The 22,786-nt window shown below is 41.9% G+C and overlaps 1 protein-coding gene across 5 annotated transcripts in view; it reads left to right on the forward strand.

Annotated features, from left to right (window-relative positions):
• Positions 1-22,786, forward strand: part of NBEAL2 (neurobeachin like 2) — a 158,310-nt gene that overhangs the window by 67,558 nt on the left and 67,966 nt on the right. For 4 of the 5 annotated variants that reach the window (XM_031960582.1, XM_031960562.1, XM_031960568.1 and 1 more), the window contains exons 2-6: positions 12,748-12,836; positions 13,706-13,855; positions 15,786-15,867; positions 16,475-16,602; positions 18,213-18,295. In XM_031960582.1, coding sequence (XP_031816442.1) covers positions 12,748-12,836; positions 13,706-13,855; positions 15,786-15,867; positions 16,475-16,602; positions 18,213-18,295 — 532 coding nt within the window. Of the gene's footprint in view, positions 1-6,909; positions 7,096-12,747; positions 12,837-13,705; positions 13,856-15,785; positions 15,868-16,474; positions 16,603-18,212; positions 18,296-22,786 lie in introns of those variants that run through there. The other variant, XM_031960574.1, reaches the window with a different exon arrangement.

The raw sequence follows: 22,786 nt of genomic DNA on the forward strand, positions 1-22,786 counted from the left end.
ATGGAAGTCTCATAGGGGATGTAATAACTGTTTTCAAATATTTGAAAGGCTATCATGTAGAAGAAATATTAGGCTTATTCTGTTTGGTTTCAGAGCACAGGACTATAAGTACTGTGTAGACTTTTCAAAGAAGAAAATTTAGATTTGATAACAGGAAAAATTTCTTAATAATTAGAATTATCTAGAAGGGCTGCCTTGAAGAATCCTGTGCTTCCCTTCATTGAAAGTGTTTAAGTAACATCTGGATGACTACTTGTATGTATTACAATGAAGATTTCTTTTTGAGGATAGGTTGAACTTACATGTCTGCTGAGAATACTTTCAAACCTGAAATTCTGTGATTTTGTGGGTGGAAAAGCATTTCAGGTAGAAATAAATGACATGAAACAAGGTGCAAAAGTAGAAAAGATCTAGACAGTGTGTTTGGGGAGAGGGAAATGATGAGATTAGCTAATCAAGGAAAGAGAATGGAGTCTTGTCCTTTCTTGTCCCATCCCCTCTCCTTCCATTCCTTCTAGTGATCAATGGAAATGTCCAGTCTTAGAAATTCTTTTCTTACTTTTCAGGTTGATAAATTTATTGATTTGCCATTGGAGGTCAGTGAGAGGTTGTTGCTCAGCTCTGGAAGCATTGGATGGTGAGACCAAAGGATACATGGGGGATGTTCCCTTTGTGGGTAACATCCCATTCCTTAAGGGGATGTTACCTCTAGACATATGACTAGACCAAATGACTGGGTGATCTCACGCAAGTTATTTAGCTCTCTCCACCTTACTTTCTTAATCGGTAAAAAGAGGAAGTAGAACTGGGTGATCTACAGAGTCTTTTAGCACTGATGAGTTCATAATTCTTTGACCTCCAAAAGGACTGAATTGATCCAAACCTGAGGTTAAAAGCTCTTCCACAACATGATTAAAACATCTAATTGTTTACCATGAGTCTGTGACCAGAGAATAGGGGTCAACTTGTTTCAACAGTTTGGGCTCAGTCTTGACCAGGTTTAGGATTCAGTCTGTCTCAAAGGAATAGATCAGTATGTGACAGAATTACAAGATTTAGGATTTGGAAGGGACCTTACACATCGTTTAGTGCAGCTGTTTCATTTCACACATGAGGAAACTCTGGGGAAGTAACTTGTTCAAAGTCCAACAGCTAGTGAGCAGCAGAATGAAATCTGAACCAATAACTACCCTGTCTCCAAATCAGTGTTCTGTCTACTATATCATACTTCCTCAACTTGAATTAGGATCAGAGTTAGTCTATGACTTTAAAAACTTTTGCATATATGTATATGTATATATATATATATATATATATATATATATAAAATCAATTGGTTGAAACCCATAATTTATTCCTCATTATTTCTGTTAATAAGCACTGGGAAGCTGCCATATTTCTGCAGATATATAATTAGGAAGAAAGGCTAAAGATATGTGATCCAATGGATTGGTGAGAAAATAGATGAGGGGACAGTTTTGTCAAGAGAGCATGAAGGGAAGTAATATGTAAAAAGGTTGATTGGACCAGATTGTGATTAGCTTCAAATGCCAAAAGCAGGAGATTACATTTTATCTAGAGTCTGTCAGGATTTTTTGAGTATGAGAGTGCCATTGTCAGACCCATGTTTTTGGTACTATCACTTCAACAACTACATAGAGGATGGATTGAAGAGGGAAGAGACTGAAGTCAGGGAGAATAATTAGGAAACCATTTCAAAAGCTTAGTGTAAAAGTGATAAAGAATTAACCAGGGTGATGGTCACGAGATTGGAGAGGAAAGATTTGTGGGATAGATGTTGTGAAGGTAAGAAATGAAAAAATCTGGCAATTGATTAGATATAGTAGGGGAGGAAAATGAGAAGTCAATGATGATGCTGAGGTTGTGAGCTTTGTGTTGCAAATAATATTCCTGGCGAGTTGTAACCTAGTCTTCATTTGAAGACTTCCATTGCCAGGAAAATCTCTACCTTGAGTTAGGATTATTGAGGAGCAGGAGGAAATGGCTAAATGAGTGAGAGGGAAAAGCATCAGCATCATTGTGTAATAATAATCACAATAACAATATTAATAATGATGGTATTTCTAGACCACTCACAGAATTACAGAATTTCAGTTTTGAAAGGCACATGAGAGGACACATCAACAAGTTCATCCCTAAACAGATATCTTCTCTCCAAAGTACCTAACAAAGTGGATCACTTAGTTTTTATTTGAAGACTTCCAGTCAAAAGGAAAATACTACTTCCTGGAGTGGCTCTTTGCTCTACTTGTGAGAAAGTTTTTTCTTACTTCAAATCTAATTTTGCCTTTTTCCATTTCTATATATTTTTCTTTATGCTGTCTTCTAGAACCAATTGGCTTGTAGCTTATCAAATATTAAACTTTCAGAACTGAGAGGGACCTTTCAACTTAGAATCAGGAGGCAGTAGGGCTAGGCAAACCATGCTATTACCACATTAGCTATTGAACTCAAGAGTATGATGAAAGGCCCATCTAGGACTCTTTCCACTATCCCACGATGCTTCATACTGACCAGACAGGATATCAGGGTGGAGAGATGATGATGTGGTATGCAGATTACCTCCTGGTTTCCCTCTAGTGTTCATTGATGGGCACGTGACAGGATTTTGGTTCCCCATGGGGTAGAGTGGGTAAGTGGTATTTAGCCCAGGAGATCCCAATAAAATTAGGTATATATCAGTGTGTGTTGGGAAACCAAAGAGGTGGAGCAAGCCAGTCAATGTGGTGAGAGAGGTTGAGTTGGGACGCTGGAGGCACAGAGCCCATGTACCTCACCCAGGTGCCCAGTCCCACCCGTTGACTCAAGCCTGAGCTGTCAGACAGGCCCTGCTGGGTTGGATGACAGCTTGGAAGGTGGAAAAGGTGTTTTGTGTGAGGGTGTGCATACCTGTATGCACATATTTGTAAGTACAAGCATGTTTACATATGTGTGTATATATGTATGTAAGTGTCATGTGAACAAGAGGCCACACAGTATAAGAGAAACTTAACTTAGAGTCAGAAGGTCTGAGTTTGAGGTGTACTCCATCAGTTATTGACTGTGTGAATTTGGGTGAGTCTTGTATCTTCCTGGACTGGAATCAGGCATTCTTAATCTTTTTGTATGTCACAGAAAACTTTGGTAAAGCTTATGAACTTCTCAGAGTCAAGTTTTAAAATAATTGAGGGAAATGCTAAATTTTACTTAGAGAATAATGAAAATTTAAAAATCCTTTTTTCCCCTCCAAAGTTTGCAGACCTTCTGAAATCTCAGTGCACCCCCCCCCCAGATACACACACACCCCTGAGGATCTATGAAATCCAGCTTAAGAATTCTTTTATTAGATGGTCTCTGAGGTTCCTTCCAACTTTAGACCTATGAATTTTTAGTTTTGTGAATATAGCCTTTTTCTTAATCTCTTCTTTATTTGAATAAAATGGCAATAATGATCTCACACATACACACATACACACACACACACACACACATACATATATATATACTATCAACCTCATCATTTTTTTTTTTTTTTGTAATAAGAAAGGACTTTGTTTCTGAGTCTGAATCTCCTTTATCTCACTCAGGCCATAAAGTCAGTGACTTCTCACATGCCCAATTTCACTACTGATCTGCATGAGATTTGGGATGGATTCACCCTTTTTAGGTTGTCTGCTGGCCCTTTCTCCAACAACCCCTATTCTGTTACTGGGGGGGGGGGGCTCTTCTTGGTGGTAGAAGACATTTTTAAAAAATTTAATTTGTTAAATTATAATAATAACTTCTTGTTTTTCAAAATACATGCAAAAATAGTTTTCTTTTTTTAACAATAATTTTTGTTTTCAAAATACATGCAAAGATAGTTGTCAATATTCATCCTTGAAAAACCTTGTGTTTCAAATTTTTCATCCTTTTCCCTACTTCCTCCAGCAAGTAATTCAACATATGTGAAATAGGTGTAATTCTTCTATACACATTTCCACATTTATCATGCTGCACAAGAAAAATCAGATCAAAAAGGAAAAAAGTAAGAAAGGAAAAAAAGCAAGCAAATAACAACAAAAAAGGTGAAAATACTCTATTGTGATCCACATTCAGTCCCCACAGTCCTTTTTCTGGTTGCAAATGGCTCTCTCCATCCCAAGTCTATTGGAATTGGCCTGAATTGTTGAAAAGAGCCAAGTCCATCAGAGTTGAATCTCTTGTTGTTGCAATGTACAATGTTCTCTTGGTTCTACTCAGTTCACTTAGTATCAGTACATGTAAGTTTTTCCAGACTTTTCTGAAATCATCCTGCAGATCATTTCTTAAAGAACAATAATATTCCTTAACAATCACATGCCACAATTTATTCAGCCATTCTCCAACTGATGGGCATCTACTCAGTTTCCAGTTTCTTGCCACTACAAAAAAAGGCTGCTACAAACATTTTTGCACATGAGGGTTCTTTTCCCTTTTTTATGATCTCTGAAATACACAGTAAAGACACTGTGAGATCAAAGGGTATGAACAGTTTGATAACCCTTTGGGCATAATTCCAAATTGCTCTTTAGAATGGTTGGGTCTGTTCACAAGATTTTGTATGGGCCCCTGGTTGACTTTAATCCTATTAGTGCTGAGAACTCCCAAGTTCAGGTGATCCATCATCCTCAGCCTCTCCAGAATTACAGGTGTGGGCCAACACACCCAGTCAGGGAAGTACTTGTCACTAAGGCACAATAGAAGGAATTCTGGGCTTAGGATCAGGAAACTTGTGTGTGCTTTTTCCCCTACTTTGATACTTCCTAGCTGTGAGATCTTGGGCAATTCCTTTCCCATCACTGAACCTGGGTTACTTCACCTGTAAAATAGAAACCTTTCTCACAGAGTTGTTGTGAGGAAAGCCAAGTGCTGCAGAAATGGGAGTTATTCATTTCAGGAGGACTTATATTTATGGGCATAGTCTCTTTATATCTAAATATGTAGTAAGTGATGGATGTTGGGTGTAAGTGGCTTGTGCACATAGATGCATGGAGGCAGCTGTGTGTACTGGTTTGGGGTAAATGTGTGGTAAGGTTACTGGCACACGTTTCTATCATCCCAACTGGGAGCCAGAAACTTTGTGGCAGCCACAGGACACAGTAACTTTGTACTAGGATGTTTTTCTACGTCATAAAGCTGCAGACTTTTCCCTAATCTTTGTTCAGTTGGGGAAAACTGAGCTTCTGTTTTTGTGGTGGCCAAGACTTGTGAGAGATAAAAACAAAGATATTTTCTTGTCCCGTGACTGGAGGGAAGTGGGGAGCAGTTGCAACCCTTTTGGGAAGAGAGAGGAAGGTAAAAGAGGTAGCTGTGGGGTCATGGGAAGAATATTTCCCTGGCTTGAAATCAGAGGCCTGGGTTTTCCTCCCGAATTAGTTATTTGGTCTTAACCAATGCACTTCTTTTTCTGACTTTAGTTTTCTCCTACTTAAAACAAGGGAGTTAGACTAACACAAGGGTGCTATTCTCACCCCATTTTACAGATAAAGAAACTGAGGTTAATAGGTACTAAAATGACTTGTCCAGAATCACATGAAGTAGTAAGCATCAGAGGTTGGATTTGAACTCAATTCTTCTTGACTCCAGGCCCAGCGCTGTATCTACTCCGGCCCTTCTAACTCAAACAGTCTAAGTTCTAAGGTTCCTGATGCTCTGAGTTCTAAGGTCCCTTGCAAGTATGACATTCTAAAGCCAAAACAAGCCCTGTGTCTGAAGGGGAGGCTAGACCCTAGAAGTGATGGCATTGGGAAGCTTTGTAGATGCTGCAGGGACACTTTTTACTCGGGGCTCCTGACTTTCTCTTGTCTCAGTGAGAGATATCACAGCACTAATACATATCCTGAGGATGCTTCCTTTCAGGCTGAGGCCTTCCTCCCTCCAGCCCATCCTTCCACCTCAGAAAACCATAGAATGTCAGAGCTGTTGTTCAGTTTTTTCCAACTTTTTGTGATCCCATTTTTGGTTTGGGGGTTTTGTTTTTTGTGTTATGCTTTTTGGTTTTTTTGAGGATGTGTTTATTTTTTGCAAGGACACTGGACTGGTCGGCCATTTCCTTTTCCAGCTCATTTTACAGATGAGGAAACTGAGGAAAATTGGGTTAAGTGATTTGCCCAGGGTCACACAGCTGGTTAGTGTCTGAGGCTGGATTTGAACTTAAGTTTCTCTGACTTCAGGCCCAGTGCTCTATCCATTGTACTACCTAGCTAGGGGAATTTAAAATAAAAGAATCATACTGAGAGATAGAAGGGAACTTCAAAGTCATCTAGTCTAACTGCCACATTTTACAGTTGAGAAGTTGAATGACTTGCCCATACAGGTAGTTAAAAGCAGAGTCAGGTCCCCTTCCTCAATTACACATTCAGTGCTACACCATATTATCTTTTTTGTGAGATTACCTGGCCCACCTTCCTCATTTTAGAATTCAGTCAGCTTGGATTCAGAGGTTCATTGACTTGCTGAACAATACACAATCCACAGCAGAAATGAGATCGAACCTGTCTCCTTCTATCCCACCACACTGCCTCCTTCCATATTTTTACCTCTCTTTTGATGTCATTGCCTCATCCCATAAATTCTAGCCCCTAAAGACCCTGAGATGGTGAGGAAATTTACATCCTACTCCCACATACACCCCTCCCCCCAATAAGGTAATAATGCAGGGTATATTGGAAAAAGGGAAAGGAAAAGGGGAGGAGTTTCACGGTTTGGGGAGGTCTGTTCCTAAGTGCACCCCCTTTCCTCCTCCCCATCCCTTGCGGTCTGGGGCCCCAGCCCCCTCCCTCAGAGAGGAAGCTGACTCTCTCCCCAACCCTGACTCTGCGTTTCCTGCCACCAGCCCGGTGAGGGCGGGGGCTGGAAGGGGGGGGGGGTAAGGGGGACGGTAGCAGGGATATGAGGCCTGCATGTGTGAGACTTGCTTCCCCTTTGCACAAGACTTGATCTCCTTTTCGAGCCAGTACCCCACTCTCCCCTTCTTCTTGCCCTCTCTTTCTGGCTCCTGCCCTCATGGACACTTCTCAGAGCTACTGGTACCCATCCCACTTCACGGAGCCGGCCTGGGGTATGGGGGTCCAGGTAACTCTGGGGACTGTGGCAGAGATAGGGGGCTTGATGGAAGGAGGTTGCTCGGGTCAGCAGAAGGGGATGAACCATGGAAGCCTTCCTGCAGGTGGATAGGAAGGAGCTCAGGGGTTCAAGTAGAGGGTATGATTCTGGGGGTCCTGGACCAGTGAGTGTCATTCAGCCTATATCACTAGGTTGGACTCTGTCAATGTGTGAGCTGCCTGGGGAAATTAAAAAGCTGTCCTTGTGGGGAGTGGGTACTCTCATAGAGGGAGAAAGAAGGAAGAGAGACCTGTTGTGTCTTTAGTGTGTACTTTGGGGTGTGTATGTCTGTGTAAAAAACCCATGTCTGTCTGAGTCTGTATTGATGTGGGGCCCGTTGTGTCTTTAGTATGTGTATGTCTGTGTACAAAAAGCTATGTCTGAGTCTGTATTGATGTGGGACCCGTTGTGTCTTTAGTGTGCACTTTGGAGTGTGTATGTCTGTGTACAAAAACCCATGTCTGTCTGAGTCTGCATTGATGTGGGACCCGTTGTGTCTTTAGTATGTGTATGTCTGTGTACAAAAAGCTGTGTCTGAGTCTGTATTGATGTGGGACCCGTTGTATCTTTAGTGTGCACTTTGGGGTGTGTATGTCTGCACAAAAGCCTCTCTCTGTCTCAGTCTGTATTGCTGTATCTGTGTGCGAAAGTATTTGGGTGAATCTCTCTGCAAGTGTCTGTGTGTGTATGAGTGTTTCTTTGTACCCATGAATTTCCTTGTGTGTGTCTCTGTGGGTCCCGGTCTATACTGTTGGATGGGCATGTGTATCTGAACATCCCCAGGTAACTCAGAGAAAGGTACTGCCTGTGGGCTACCTAAGTGTGCATTTGATTTCCTAGGGATCAGAGGTGAAGTGGACTTAGGGACTACTGAGTACACCCCCTCCCTTTACAAGGGAGGAAACTGAAGAAGGCAGGAGAGAGGAAGCGTACGCGCCACCTGCTCCTTCCCAGTAGCAAAGCAGAGCAGAGCCTGAGTTGTGCAAGGGGGGCACACGCCCTGGCATGGGCATGAGGCATCCACACTGGCAGATGTGTGCCCACATGCTTAAGCCATGTGTCTACATACACACAGAGAAACTCAGCACCCCCCTCAGAGTTAACTTTCCTGTTTGCCCAGCAGAGCTTAGGATCACACTCTCAGAGATATTAGGGACCCCCGGTCTCAATCAGTGCTTCTCAAGGCCTGGTCCTGAGAGTCCCTGAGGCCCTTTCATTAAACATCAGTAGATATAATCCACAAAACCAAAAGCCCTTTGTGGGGGGACCTTAATAGTTTTAAAGAGTGTAAAGTTGGAGACCTGCTGGGTTGCGCAAGTGTTCTTAACCTGGGGTAGGTGAACTTGATTTTCTCATGTTTTAGTGATTTTCAGTCTTATTGATTTTCTTTGTAATTCTGAGGATTTTATTGCAAGCATTTAAAAACCTGCTTCTGAAAAGAGCTTACCACTGCCTTCAGCAGACACTGCCCAAGGGGTCCAGGACCCAAACTAGGTTAAGAAGCCCTGATCTAGATGGTCCACCTTATCATTGTGATGAGGAAACTAAGTGTCATAGAGGATAAATGACTCACTTAAGCCACACAGCTGGAAAATGACGAAACAGCTTTGTGCCCAGATTCTCTGACCCCCAAACTGATGTTCTTTCCACTAGAACAGCTTCTTTACATGACCCTGTGAAGTAAGGAGTAAAAACATTCTATTATTATACGCTATTTTATAGATAAGAAAAATGAGGCTGAGGGTGCGGGAATTGACTTCCTGAAGGTTACCCAGCTGGCAATTAGTGGGGCAGCCAAGATCCAAATCTTTCTGTATCCTGGCAGGTGCTTCTCCACCTACAGGCAAATACAGGCTATGCATGCACAAGATGAGGGGAGTGAGCACACAAGACAAAACCGGATTACCTTCACCAGCCTGTCTCACCCAAAAGCACATGTTCCCACCACCACCTGTTCTCTCACCCTTTTTCAATGGATTTGCCTTCCATCCTTCTCTGAGAGATCACTCCTCCAGCTCTGTGGCCACAACAGATCCCAGGTGGCAGATCACGGAGAGGGACCCCAGCCTCAGTTCCCAGCCCTTTTTGTCTCAGCGCTCATCCTTCCCAGCTCCTCACTCTTGCTGTACCTTTGCCTAGTAGAGATAGCCCTTTAAACCCTCTACTCCATCCCTACTTCCTTCCCTAGTGTTTGTTCACTCCATCCTGAGGCTTTGCCACTAACACGTGTGTGTCTGAAGTAGCTATGAAGAAGCACATTTGGATTCATGGCGTTGATTAGAGCTGTTCTTCACTGATCTACATGCATTCATTCATTCCAAATAGTCCGTCTGTATGAATGCCTCCAAGGGCATGGTCCTGTCCTGGGTTCCCTTTGGAGAATGCTGAGGGATAGATGTATTGTTATGGAGTTCTTAGCCTGGGTTAGGTATTGCACATACTCCAGATCCCCAGACTACCTCAAAAATGACTTATAGTATAAAACTGTTCAGAATGGAACCAGGAAATCTGGCTTGAAGTCTCCCTTGCTGGTTTTGTGACTTGGGACAAATAATTTCCCTTGACTGGACCTCAGTTTTCTCATCTGTAAAATGGATTGATAAATGTCCGTGTTTCTTCCTTCATGGGGTATTGAGGATCAAGTGTGATGATATAAACAAAGGGGGAGCTTTTTGTAAACCATAAAGTGCTAGGAAGAAGTCAGTTCCTGTGTGTAGTTCATGCCAGATGAAATGTTGCAGGCCCTAAGGAGGACAGTTCGCTGGGCTAACATGTTCTGAGGATATTTCCTGGAACAGACAGAGTCTGGGCTGGGCACTAAAGAATTTGATAGGATTTGGAGACACAAGTACAATAGTGTGAAATTCAAATAGAAACAAGAGTCTTTAACTGGTACAAAAGGATCTCTGTGGGCCAGTTTTAAAATGTAATGGTATCTATGATTTAGTATATTTTTATTTATTTTGTTAAATATTTCCCAATTACATTTTAATTTGGTATTAATCGGCAGAAAAAGATTCCTATGGGCCAGTTTTAAAATGTTTTATTAAGTTTTTCTTTTTTTGTTTTGTTAATTATTTCCCAATTACATTTTAATCTGGTTTCAATTTGGAGTAGCATGTTTAACACCTCCGGTTTAGTGGAAAGAGAGCAGTGGTCTTAGAGTTAGGATTTCAGATTTTAGCTCTGATAACTTTCTAGGTTTGAGATTCGAGGCAAGTCAATTAACCTCTCAGCCCCAGTATCCTCCTCTGTAAATTTGGATAATAATGCTCACTACTCACTTTAACAGAGTTAGTAGGAGGAATGTGCTTAGTAAATTTTTAAATATTGTGAAAATAAAGTGATGATTCTTGTGGGTAAGTGTGTTTGTAGAAGGGGGAGAGGAGGCTAGAAGCAGACATATATCTGAAAGTGAGTAAGCTGACTTGTACCTTCACCCTTTGGCTTTGAGATCTCTATTCTGGCTTGACACCCCATACTGATCTTGAACTCCTGGACTCCTAAACCCTTGCATGGTGATTTGGGGTTCCTGTCTGGCAAATCGGGGAGAGGTAGAGAGGGGAAGCTAAAGAAGAGTTGGCCATGTTTTTCCTTTAGCTATCTGCACCCTTCATTGGGGACCCTGGTTCCTTCATGTTGTCCATGGCCTTTTCCCATGTAAGCCTCCTAACCTCTGATTTTTCCTATATTGAAACTCTTTTGTGCCCACTCCTTGGGGACTAAGATAAGTCTGTACCAGTAGATTGGACCTAGGATTCCAGAATTGGGAGTATTTCCTTTGTACAGGAGGCAATGAGGAGTCACTGGATGGTTTTGAGGAGTGAAGTTATAGGATTGGGGTAGATTTTTTTACCCTACCAGCAAGTGCAGAATGAATTGGAGAGAAGAGAAACCAGAGGCAGGAAGAAAATACTGGTTATGAAATTAGTACAATGGTAAAATTAAGAAGAAATGAAATCCTAAATAAGGATGGCAGTAGATGGGGGAGTGGGAAAGAAAGGATGATCTGGAAATTATTTTGGGGAGCAACATCATCATAGATACAGAGCCCAAGAGACCTTAAAGTCATTTAGTGCAACCTCTACATTTTATATATGATGAAATAGAGGCTCAAAGAGGGGAAGGGGCTTGCCCAAGGCCCCACAGGCAGTGAGGAGCAGCCAGCATTGGAACTCAGGGTCTTTGTAGCAGGGTTGTACATGACACCATGATGCTTTCTTTGGACTTAGCAAACAAAGGAGGATGTATGAGGCTTACTTGCTCAGAGAATAGGGAAGAGAGACTAGTTTGGGTGGAATATAGGGCTGGTAAAGGGGGAAAATGTGAGAGAAAGCTGGTATGGTTAGTAAGAGTCAGACTCTAGAACTTTTTTTCCCAAAGGTCATTTGTATATTTACTATGTCGTCCATGAGCCATACAAAATTATCAACTTAAAGAACTCAAGCAGTGGGAGGTTTTTGTCTCCTGTAATTGCCTTGGTAGAGCCAGACCAAGTGATTTTGTGGGCCTTATATGGCCTATGGGCCAGATATTCCCCACCCCTGTTCTAGGTCTTAAGTACGTGGATGAGAAGGCAGACCTTTATCCCATAAGCTAGAGGGAATCATTGAAGATATTTGAGCAGGGAAGGAACCAGCACTTTGCTTTAGGAAGAACAGAATGGTGCACCAGCATGCAAGATGAATCAGGGAGGGGAAGAGGAGGACTAGGGACTGGGATTAACTTCGAGCTAAAAACAATGATACCTGGGATAGTAGAAGACAAAAGTCCCTAGAGATCCAAGGCAATCCCAATAGATTTTGGACAGAAAATGCCATTTGCATCCTGAAAAAGAACTATGGAGATTGAATGTAAAACAACACATACTATGTGGACTTCTTTTTTCTGTTTTGTTTTGTTTTGTTTTCTCTCCCATATTTTCCCTTTTGCTCTGATTTTTCTCTCTTAAAAGAATTTATAAAGCAATGTATATTAAAAATAAATAATTTTTTTTTAAAAAAAAGTCCCTGGGGGGCAGGTCTCACTTTGTCTTGCATGGATAGAGAGGACTCCTCCTCTGTCTAAACAATTCAATCTCTGCCTTCAAGAAGCTTATTTTCAATAAGGTGAAAAAATATTTATACATATAAATACAACATTAAGAGTATTTCCCATTTCCAATGTGCTTTTACAATGTTAATAATGATAATGAGTTTTTTAAAAAAAATAATCAGGGGCAACTAGGTTGTGCAGTGAATAACACAGTGATCCTGGAGTCAAGAGGACTGAGTTCAGATCTGGTTTCAATGTGTGACTCTGGGCAAGTCACTTAACCCTAATTGCCTCAAAAAAAAAAAATCACCATTTTTCTTTTTTTTTTAATTTTCCTACACTATTCCTGTATTATACATAGTAGCATTATTTGCCTATTTTACAGATGAGGAAATTGAGGAATTCTTCCTATGGTCCCTCAGTTAGTACCTTTCAGAATTTGAACCCAGATTCCTTTTTACAAATTCAGTGCTCTTGCTACTACATCATGAATGGGCCTGGTCAGTAGGAGAGTCTGCAGCATCTGGAGTCAGTAGTTTGCCCTCCAACAGAAACCTCACCAAGTCCTGGGTCTTGTGTTTCTTGCAGAAAGATCTGAGCTACCTGCACCAGTGGCTGGAAGCATTCGTCACCAGCTTTGAGAAGGTCATTGCGGTGCATTCTCTGGAGCCTCGAAGGTGAAGGGTAGGGGGACTCAAGGGGAGTAAGGGGCCCAGGGCACAGACCCATCCCTACACCAATCCCTAATCTGAGGGTTCCACCTCAGTGTGGTCAGCTTCATGGAGAGAATGATGATTTATGGGAAATTCGCACAAACATATGAAAGTAATGTAAAAATACAGGCACATTATGATATATGAATGTAATGGAATATTATTGTTCTATTAAAAAAAACACATACACAAACACATAAACACAGGTTCTCTCCTGGAGGAGACCTTCCTAATCTTCCCAAACCCATCACATTCTCTGTCATTCCATCCATCCTTGGGTACCCTCTTTTGGAGTTTTTTCCTTCTATCTTCTGAGTTAACAACTAATAAAGAGAAGACATTAGAGGAAAATTTTCTACCCTTCTAGGCAGTTAGGCAGTACAGTGTTTAGAATGCTTAGCCCGGAGTCAGGAAAACCCGAGTTCTAGAAATCCAGCCTCAGACACTTACTAGATGGGTCACTCTACTGGTCACAGTTTAACTTGGGGATAACAGCATCCGACACCCAGATTGGCTCTGAGGATCCAATGAGATAAGATTTGTAAAGGCCTTAGCAGAGTATCTGATACATAGTAGACACAAAGTAAATGCTGGATGTTATTTAGTATCATTATTTTCATTCTCACTCCACATCCTCTCAGGACCTTCCCTCAGCCATTGTACCCCTGAGGAGGGGCTCTAAGAGAGAGACAAAGTGGCTGGGGTAGTGGAGAGAAGGGGGACCCCAGGGTGGGGCAGGTGGGGGGTTTGCCCTTATTTGTAGTCACAGTAGGGATGATTATTGGAGGGAGGTCATCCTGTCCTCTGTCAATGATCCTTCTTTTCCCCCCCAGGCCAGAAGAGGCTACTTCCGAGATTCCGCTCCTACCCCAGAACGTGTTGCAGGTGCTGGGGCAGCAGCTGGGGCTATGTGCCGAAGGCCTGGGGGAAGCCAGCCTGACCCAAGCCCTGCTCCTTCTCAAGTTCTTCATCATTATCTGCAGGTAGGCACGCTTAGGTATCGGGATCCCAGGGCTGGGCGCTCTTGGAGGCTTAGTGTTTTTTCCTCTAGAGATGTTTGTCAGATTAAACTAGACAGCCTCAAGAGCCACTTCAGGCTCTGACTTTCTATGATGAAAGGTCCCCTCTAGTTCTGACGTTCTGTGTCTGCTGTTTGGCCACAGCCAAACTGTTTCTCTCTCTGACCCTCAGTTTCCTCATTTAAATGGGAGAAAAGGATGGACTTTTTTTTTTCCAGTTCAAGTATTCTGAGAATCTGGGATGGAACAGCCATCTCTTTGATTCCTTCTTTTCTGTTCCTTGAATTTTGGGGGGCTCATCTTTTCATTCTACTTCTGATGTTGGCTGCTTCTTGCACCACAACCTTTCCTTCTTAGTACCCTGGAATCCTTCCTGTCCAGTTCAGTTCAGTAAACATTTATAAGCAGAGCTGCCTGCCTGCATAGAACATGCTTTCAACAGCATAGACTCCAAGCAGAGCTCAGTCTGGTAATAGCAGCCAAGCCTGAGAAAGCGAGCTGTGGATTCTACCAACATGCTCAGTGAGACAGGGGATATCAAGGATGGGGGACAAAATGAGGTTCTCCATCATCCCTGGGATCTGGTGAGTAGGGAAGACTTACAACAGCTCCCACTCATCCAGCATGTTATAGTTTACAAAGCACTTTCTTCAGTCAGTCAGCATTTAAATTCTTATTATGGTCTAGGCACTGTACTAAGCTCTAGGGATACAAAAAGACAAAAACAATCCATGTTGCTGTATTGTTGAATCGTTGTGTGCATAAAGGGGAGAAAGGCTGGGAAGGTAGGAATGATACAGGTTATGAAAACCTTTGAATGTGGGGGACTTCATATATTATTCTGAAGGAAATAGGCAAGCCTTTGGAGCTCAGTGAGCAGGGAGAGAGGGAGATGTGGTCAGACCTCCCCTTTAGACGTCTCCTTGATGGTTGAGTGAATGGAGGCTGGATTGGAGAGGGGAGAGATTTGGGGGAAGGGGGGAGCCTTCCACTGTCCAGTGGCAGAGGTGCTAAGAGCCTGAGTTAGTGTTGTGGCGGTATGTGTGGAGAAAAGAGGATGTGTGCTAGATGTGTTGTAAAGGTGGAGAAGTGACAAGATTGGGCAACAGTTTGGATATCCTGTTTAAAGTCGACCTTATAAGGACTATTGTCCCTGCTCTATGGAGAAGAGAACTGAGATCCAGGCAGATGAAGTGAAGTGCCTCAAGCCTAGGAAGTGTCCAAGCTGGCTCCTCACCCAGGTCTCCCAACACCCGATTCAGGGGTTGTTCCATTGTCCCACATGCTCCTGGGGATGCCCCTGGTGATTAAGGGCTGGTAGGGCCAAAACAGACTGAAGCCCTTTTTGCATTCTTGTCCTTGATGCACCAAGCAAGCAGACCCACGATGTTCTTGACTCACATCTTCCCCCTCCCCCCAAGGGACTCCTAATGACCCATGTTTGAGGGTGGAGTGAGGGAGGAGGACTGCCCTAATTAGACTAATGGAGAGATGCCCTTCTCTTCCCTCTCCTATCCCTCCCTTCTTTTTTTCTCTTATACCTATCTCCACTATCACTCCAGAGAATGGGAGAGATTCTATACAGAGGCTGCTAAAGTGATTATGCATGAATTTGTGCCTCTCTGTGTGTGTCATCATCCCATGTCCTTTTTTCTGTGTCCTTTTCTGTGTGTATATGCTTAGATTATTCTTTACACCTGTGTGTATAGGTCCCAGTAGATCTTTCTGTTGTTTTATCATCATGAACCCAACCACATAGTCATTGTCAGGGGCAAGACATTTCTGTATCAATGTGTTCGCCAGTGGGTACACTTAAATCCTGGGAAAGCACTCAGGATGCCCACAGACCTCCCCCTGACTTCCTAATCATCTCCCCTCTCCTCCATCCTTGCAGGAACCTAGAGAACGTCCAGGCAGAGAAGACTCCCATCTTCATCCCCCCAGTGATAATGATGCTGGGGGCCTGTAGTGCAGAGGTAAGATACTCTGGGTAGGGGTTGGGGCTGGGAGCAGGGGGCCCTTCCTGTAGCATTTTTTAAAAATCAACCCCTGGGGAAGCTAAGTGGTGCATTGATCCTGGAGTCTAGATGATCTGGATTCAAATGTAGCCTCAGACATTCAACACTTACTAGCTCTGTGAGCCTTAACCCTGATTATTTAAAAAAAAAAGTATATGCATTTGTTCTGTTATCAATCATTAAATATCTGCATTGGTAGAGTTTCTTCTCTCTGGAAGTTCCCCATATCAATTAAATCACAGATCTTGTCTCCCAAAATATGTGTCTGACATTGTGAGATTGTGGGTGTTGTAAATGTGTGTCACTGAAAGTTCCTAAATGTCCTGGAGCCTAAAACTCCAGCTAGTGCTGGTTGAATGATGCTTGTGTCAGCCCAATGCTGAGCTAGACAGGGGGACTGTAGGAGCTCCCAGTTCATTCTTGAAAACCAGACTTAGAGAGTACATGGAAAGTACTATAAGGCTGCTTGGTGACTTTGCCTGGTTCAATTCAGTGGGAATCTGTTGCTCCCCTGATTCCCTCTTTGACTTCCTAACCCTCCCTTACTTTTCTCTTCCCTTCCCAGCTTAAAAGAGGTGCCCCGGCCCCTGACAGCCCCTGCAAGTCTCAACTGGAGAGTGTAGCCCTCCATGCTCTCCATCTTCTGGAGTGCCTTTTTGATCCCTATCAGACCTGGAGACGGCAGCTGAGTGGGTGAGACTGGCAGACTGGGTGGAGAGAGCATACAGAGGCTCACAGTGTGCATGTGGGGTTGGGAAGGGAGGGCCAAGGAGCTGTGATTAGATCAATCAGAAAGCATAAAAATAATCCTCCCCATCTCATCTCACCCTGTGCTTAGCACTGGGCTGAGATACAAGGAGAACCCAGCATCCTGGTCTCCAAGAAGTCCCAGCTCCACCTGGAGACATCAAACAGGTAGAGAAAACCAATGATAATCAGCCATCATTCAGTGCCTAAAGAGAAACAGAAACTCCAAGTACTCAGAGCCCAGAGAATCGAGGGTTCTCGTGGCCTGGAGTTGGGGGAGACCCTTTCTCCAGAGGAAAGTGTAGGATTTGACTGACACCTTAAGCTACATGAGGATGGGGACTGTGCCTTACCTTATTTAGCAAAGATTCTTGGTCAAGTGTGGGGGGTGAACTAGAAGACTTTAACTGAGGGCTGGTAGGCTGAGGAGTGATTGAGCAAGCTTCCTGGAGAAGGATGTCTTCTGAAATCACCTTTAGAAACTCTCTAGAAACTGGGCAGGTGAAAATGGGGAGGGAAGACATTTTGGACATGAAACAATCTGGGCAAGAAAGCATGGAGGTTGCATATCTGGGAGAAAGTTTGGTTTGGCTGGAGTAAGAGAGTATATGGATTGAACTTAAGCTTTGCTATTGATTTTTGAGCAAAGTTTCTGCAGACACAATGAATTCTGAATTCTAGGAAAGAAGATTCCACTATGGAGAGCTAAGATCAAGTGGGCTAGACCGGAGGAAATTCAGGGGAGATAGCTTAGTTTAGTTTGTGAAGGAAAGAAGACATGTTTGGGATATTGTTGCAATAGTTTTGGAGGGGCAGACCTCCCTGGAAACTAATGTAGTCCTGTGCTTACAGGAGGCACTTAATAGATATTTATTAGATGACTTACTGACTGGTTGAATGAATGATTTGGACCCTAAAGGAAGGCCTTCTAGGCAAGTGGAATGGTGTCAGCAAAGGTTTGGTATAGAGAATAAATATGTTATGGTCATTGAATAATGAGGTAATGTTTGGTGAAAGTAAAATGTCCACGTGGAGGGAGATTATTAGGAAGCTTTGAATTTCAGGGTGAGACCTTGGGCAGTCAGAGGATATGAGTAAGGACAGGATATATAGAACATGTGCCTTTGTTAGGACTTTTCTCTCTTTTCCTTTTTTGAGGGGAGGATATAGAGAAGATGTGATAAATATCTGTTGTAAAGTGAGCCATTAAGCCATGATCCGGAGGGTTGAGGCTCTACTACCCCTACTTCAAATTTCAGTGGATCCCCTGGAAGAGATGGTGTCTAAGGGGTATTTTCCCAAGAAGGGACCATCACTTGTTCTTGGAAGAGACTCTGGTTGAAGGACCTGGGAGATTTATTTCTGTGACCCTAGTGGGTGAGTGAGGCACAGATATTTGAGGATAAACCAGAGGTTCAGGAAATCTGGGGTTGATGGGCAGGCAGTCAATATTCTGAAGAACCCTCAGTGCCTTATCTGTACCCACAGCCTTTCCCTGCCCTCTCCCCTTCTTCCAACTTCCAGTCTCAGGGGCTCCTTCTTCCTTCTTCTTTTAGGGAAGTTGTGAGCCCCAAGGAGAAAAGTAAATACAAGTTTGCTCCAGCAGCTCTGCCAAAGGACTTCAGCACTTTCTTTCAAGGTGAGTCTAATCCTTTTTTCTATTCTCTCCTGCTGGTGAGAAGACATCTGATGATTTAGTAGATAGAGCTGAGTCCAAAGTCCTGAGTTACTCGAGTTAAAATCTGGCTTAAACCACTTGTTAGCTATGTGATCTTGGGCAAGTCATTTAATCTCTCTCAGTTTCCCTAATTGTGAAATGGGAATAACAAGAGTAACCTAACTCACAGTGTTGTTGTGCAGATCAAATGAGATAATAATTGTAAAGTGCTTAGCACAGTGCCTGACACATAGTAGTCCTTTAATAAGTACTTATTCCTTTCTCCTCTTCTCCATTTATCCTTTTAGTTTTTCATTTAGTCATCATTCAGCAGTTACTTATTTTTTTAATAAGGTCATGTGCTTTGGAACTGGAAATAACTCTTGGAACCCGAGTCTAACCCCCTCCTTTTTCTAAGGAGGAACCTCGGGTACTGCACAAATATCTCATTTGATCTGCACAACCTGGGAGGTAGGTATTATTATTATCTCCATTTTACATTTGAGGTAATAGGCTTGCCCAGGTAACACAGCTAGTAAAGAAGGGCAAGTGATTTGTCAAGGGATTTCTTATCGGCAGGAAATAGCAGAGTCAGAATTTTAATTCAAGTACCCTGACTCCCAAGTCCAGTACTTTTGCCACTTACAACATTGGTCATAGAATCATCTTAAAGTAATCTATAGGAATAATTGTGTTAATAATGGCAATGTTTTACATAATTGAACATGTATAACCTATATCTGATAGTTGACCTCAGGGAGGTGGAGAGAGGGAAGCATAGAATTTAGAATTCAAAACTTTAAAAAAAAAGTTTTAAATTGTTTTAGCATGTAGTATGGAGGGGGGGGAATTCATATATATACATATATATATATAAATATACATATATATGTATATATGAATTTGAATTCATATATATGTTCACACATGTCCATATATAATCATATAAATATGAATTATATACATATTGTATACATGTGTACACATATTTATGTTCTCAGACATGTATAATTGTGTTAATAACTGAACTTTCTATGGCACTGGAAGGTTTACGGTGTGATTTTTCATCCTGACCTCTCTGTGAGATAGGAAATGCAAGTGTGATATTCCCCATTTTGTCAGTGAGAAAGTTAGCAATGAGGAAGTTACACGTCGATGGTCAAATCATGCTAGATAAGTGCTGGAAGTGTTTTGAACCTGGGTCACAGAATTATAGAATCTCAGACTTTGCAGGGTGCTCTGAGGTCACTTTATATAGTGCATCAAATTTTACAAAGACTTTCCTCCCAACAACCCCATGAACCAGGTAATGTGAGCAGTATTACCCCCATTTTACAGGTGAAGAAATTGGGACCTAGAGCCAAAAAATGATTGGTTGTCTTTCAGTTTGACTCCTGTTCTGAGTCAGTCAACAAGCATTTGTTAAGTGCCCACTGTGGACCAGGGGCTAGTCATATGATGACAGCAGTGAAATAGTTGCTGCCCTCAGGAAGATTTTCTTCAGTTGGGGGAGATTAGAAACCCATCCAAAATTAAAGCCAGATTTGAGGGACTGGGAGAGAAAAGGTACCCAGAAAAGGGTAAATATGGAAAGTGGGGTTTGAATTGAGTTTTAAAGGAAATCTAAACGAAATTTAAAGAAAATTCTAATAAGTAGAGGGGAAGAGTAATTGCATTTTAAGGAATGAGGGACAGCCAAAGGCATAAAGATGGCAGATGGGTAGTGTGTGTGATAAATAGAAAGGCTAGCCATTTTGACCTGAGCACAGAATGTATAAAGGGAAGTAATATATATAATAAGACCAGAGAGTTTGGGACTGATTTGTGAAGGGCTTTAAATGCCAAATAGAGGAGTTTACATCTGATCCTAGAAGTCAGAGGGGGCCACTAGTTTATTGGGGCAGGACAGCATGGTCCAACCTATTCTTCAGGAAAATTGGGTGGGCAATTGTGTGGAGGGTGGACTGGAGTGGGGAGGGACGTGAGGCAGGCAGACCAGTAAGAAGTCTGTTGCAACAGAGGTGTTGAGGGCCTTAACCAGGATGTGGCTGTGTGTGTGTGTGTGGAGAGAAGGGGGCATAGATGAGAGATGTCATAGAGATAGAAAAGATAAAATTTGGCAACAGATTAACTCTGTGGGATGATGCAAATGAGGAATCAAGGATGATATTGAGGTTGCAGATCTTATACTGCAAACATCTGTGATAAATGGTCATCTGGTTTCTATTTGGGGGCTTCCAAGGACAGTAAGTTACTTCTAAAGGCAGTTTATTTTATATTTGCAGAGCTGAAAATTTTTTCCTAATACTCTGATAAAATCTCCTCTGTAAGCTTCCCCTCTCCCCATTATATTTTTCTTTTTGTTTATTTTCCTGTTAAGTATGTTCAGCTCAGTAAGGGAGGAACATTTTAAAAAATCTACTGTTATTGTGTTATTGTCTCTTTTTGAAATTCAGTTAATTTAATTTATTATATTAATTGTATTATTTTATTACATATAATATATTATTATTATAAATTAATTTAGATAACTTTCCATGTTATGCCATTTGGTGCATATGAGCTAAATATTCATAATGGTTTGCTGTTTCTTGTTCCTCTAAGAATAATGTTTTTTTCTTGTTTATCTTTTTTATATTGTGAAATTTTATTTTTGCTTCAATTGATAGTCAAATCAACAAACATTAAGTTCCTAAAATGTTGCAGGAACAGTGCTAAGTCCTGGGAATGAAAAGAAAGACAAAAATTAGTTTCTGCTCCTGAGGAACTAGTGAGAGAGAGAAAATGAAAGACAACCATGAACAAAAAGGAGATTTACAAAATACGTGCAGATATTTGATATGTGCAAATAAGGATAAATTAGAAATGATCTTAGAAGAAAGCCCATTGGCCTTAAGGTAAAGCAGGAAAGACTTCTTGCAGAAGGTGAAATTGTAGCTGGGATCTGAAGTAAGTTAAAGAAGCTGGTGATGGAGCTGAGGAGAGAGAGTTTTAGGCATGAGATTAGCCATTAAAAACTTAGTGATGGCTTGTGATGTGCAGTGATCACAGGGAAGCCAGTGTCCCTAGATCACAAGAGCCTGTGGAAGGGCTAAGATGAGAGGAGACCATGCTGAGAAAGGCTTTAAAAGCCAATCAGTGATATAGCACAATTGCAGCTCCTGCTCTTTGGCATTCACTTGATACACAATAAATTTTGTTCCAATCTCTCATTTTGTTTTATGTATATATGTGCTTTTTTCCCCTAGTGTTTCTTACAAGCAACAAATTACGGGTTTTTTTTTAATGTACTGGTTCCTTTTTTAAATTAGACTTTACCCCTGTAATAAATTGGGTAGAACATAGGTTGTATGGGGGTGAATAAAATAAATTAACATTGGAAAGACAGGGTGACTCCAGATGGTGAAGTACTTTGAATTCGAGACAAAGTATTTTAAATTTTCCTCAAGCAATGTGGAACCACTAGAGATTTTGCAACAAATGTGTTAAGTGGTTCAGAGCTATGTATAAAATGTAATTTGATAGTGTGAGGAATGGATGAGACAGGGAGAGAGACTACAAAACCAATTTGGAGACCAAAGAACTATTCTAGACTGATATTAATGAAGGTTTTAACGAGTGTGATCTTAGTGGGAATACATGTGAGAGCAGTTGCAGAGGTGAGGACTTGAAAATGGATTAAATATGAAAGGTGAGGTAGAGGGTTGAATCGCTGAATCTCAGAGTGAGAAGAGACCCCAGAGATTGGCTTGTCTGATACAGACCTAAATAGTGAATCCTTTCTTTGCCATCTTTATCTTGGTTAAAAACATAGATAATAAGCTCAGTTGGGAGGCTTCAGTAATAACACCTTAGAGGAAGGGGAGGAAAATAAGCATTTATCTGATGCCTACTATATGCCAGCCATTGTGCTTAGTGCTTTATGAACATTATCTCCCTTGATCCTCACCCCTGTATTCTGTGTTCCTCTTAGCCTTGATATGACTTCCCAGATTGGAAAGGAAAAGCAGGATGTTTGAGAAGGGAAGTTCCTCGAAAGTGAGAGGGAGAGATTCCTCAAAAGAGAGAGGGGAGATTCCAATTCTCTATAAGAAGGACAGCTGTTAAGTCAGCATTGCTGTGGGGGGACTTCCCCAGCAACTTCCCCTGCTTATCACTGGTTCGATGGTGGCTGAAGGGGGAGCAAGTAAGAAGGGGGTTGGAGGTTTGCCAGGAGAAAGAGGCTAAAAGACTGATCCCCCCTCCCATTTGTTCCCCTTCCTCACTGATTCAGAAAAAGCAGATCCACACAAAGAGTATGGGAAGGGATATGTACATATGGATGTGACCTGAATTGAAGGAACTGCATTTTGAAATGCTTAGGAAAAAGAGACTGTGGGTGTGACAGGAAATTCTGTGATTTCTCATATGCACTTTTCTTTATGAATCTGTACCTGGTTAATACTTGTGTATTAAAGTATTAGAGACCATTTT

This window comes from Sarcophilus harrisii, chromosome 1 (assembly GCF_902635505.1).
Source record: "Sarcophilus harrisii chromosome 1, mSarHar1.11, whole genome shotgun sequence".
Lineage (NCBI taxonomy): Eukaryota > Metazoa > Chordata > Mammalia > Dasyuromorphia > Dasyuridae > Sarcophilus > Sarcophilus harrisii.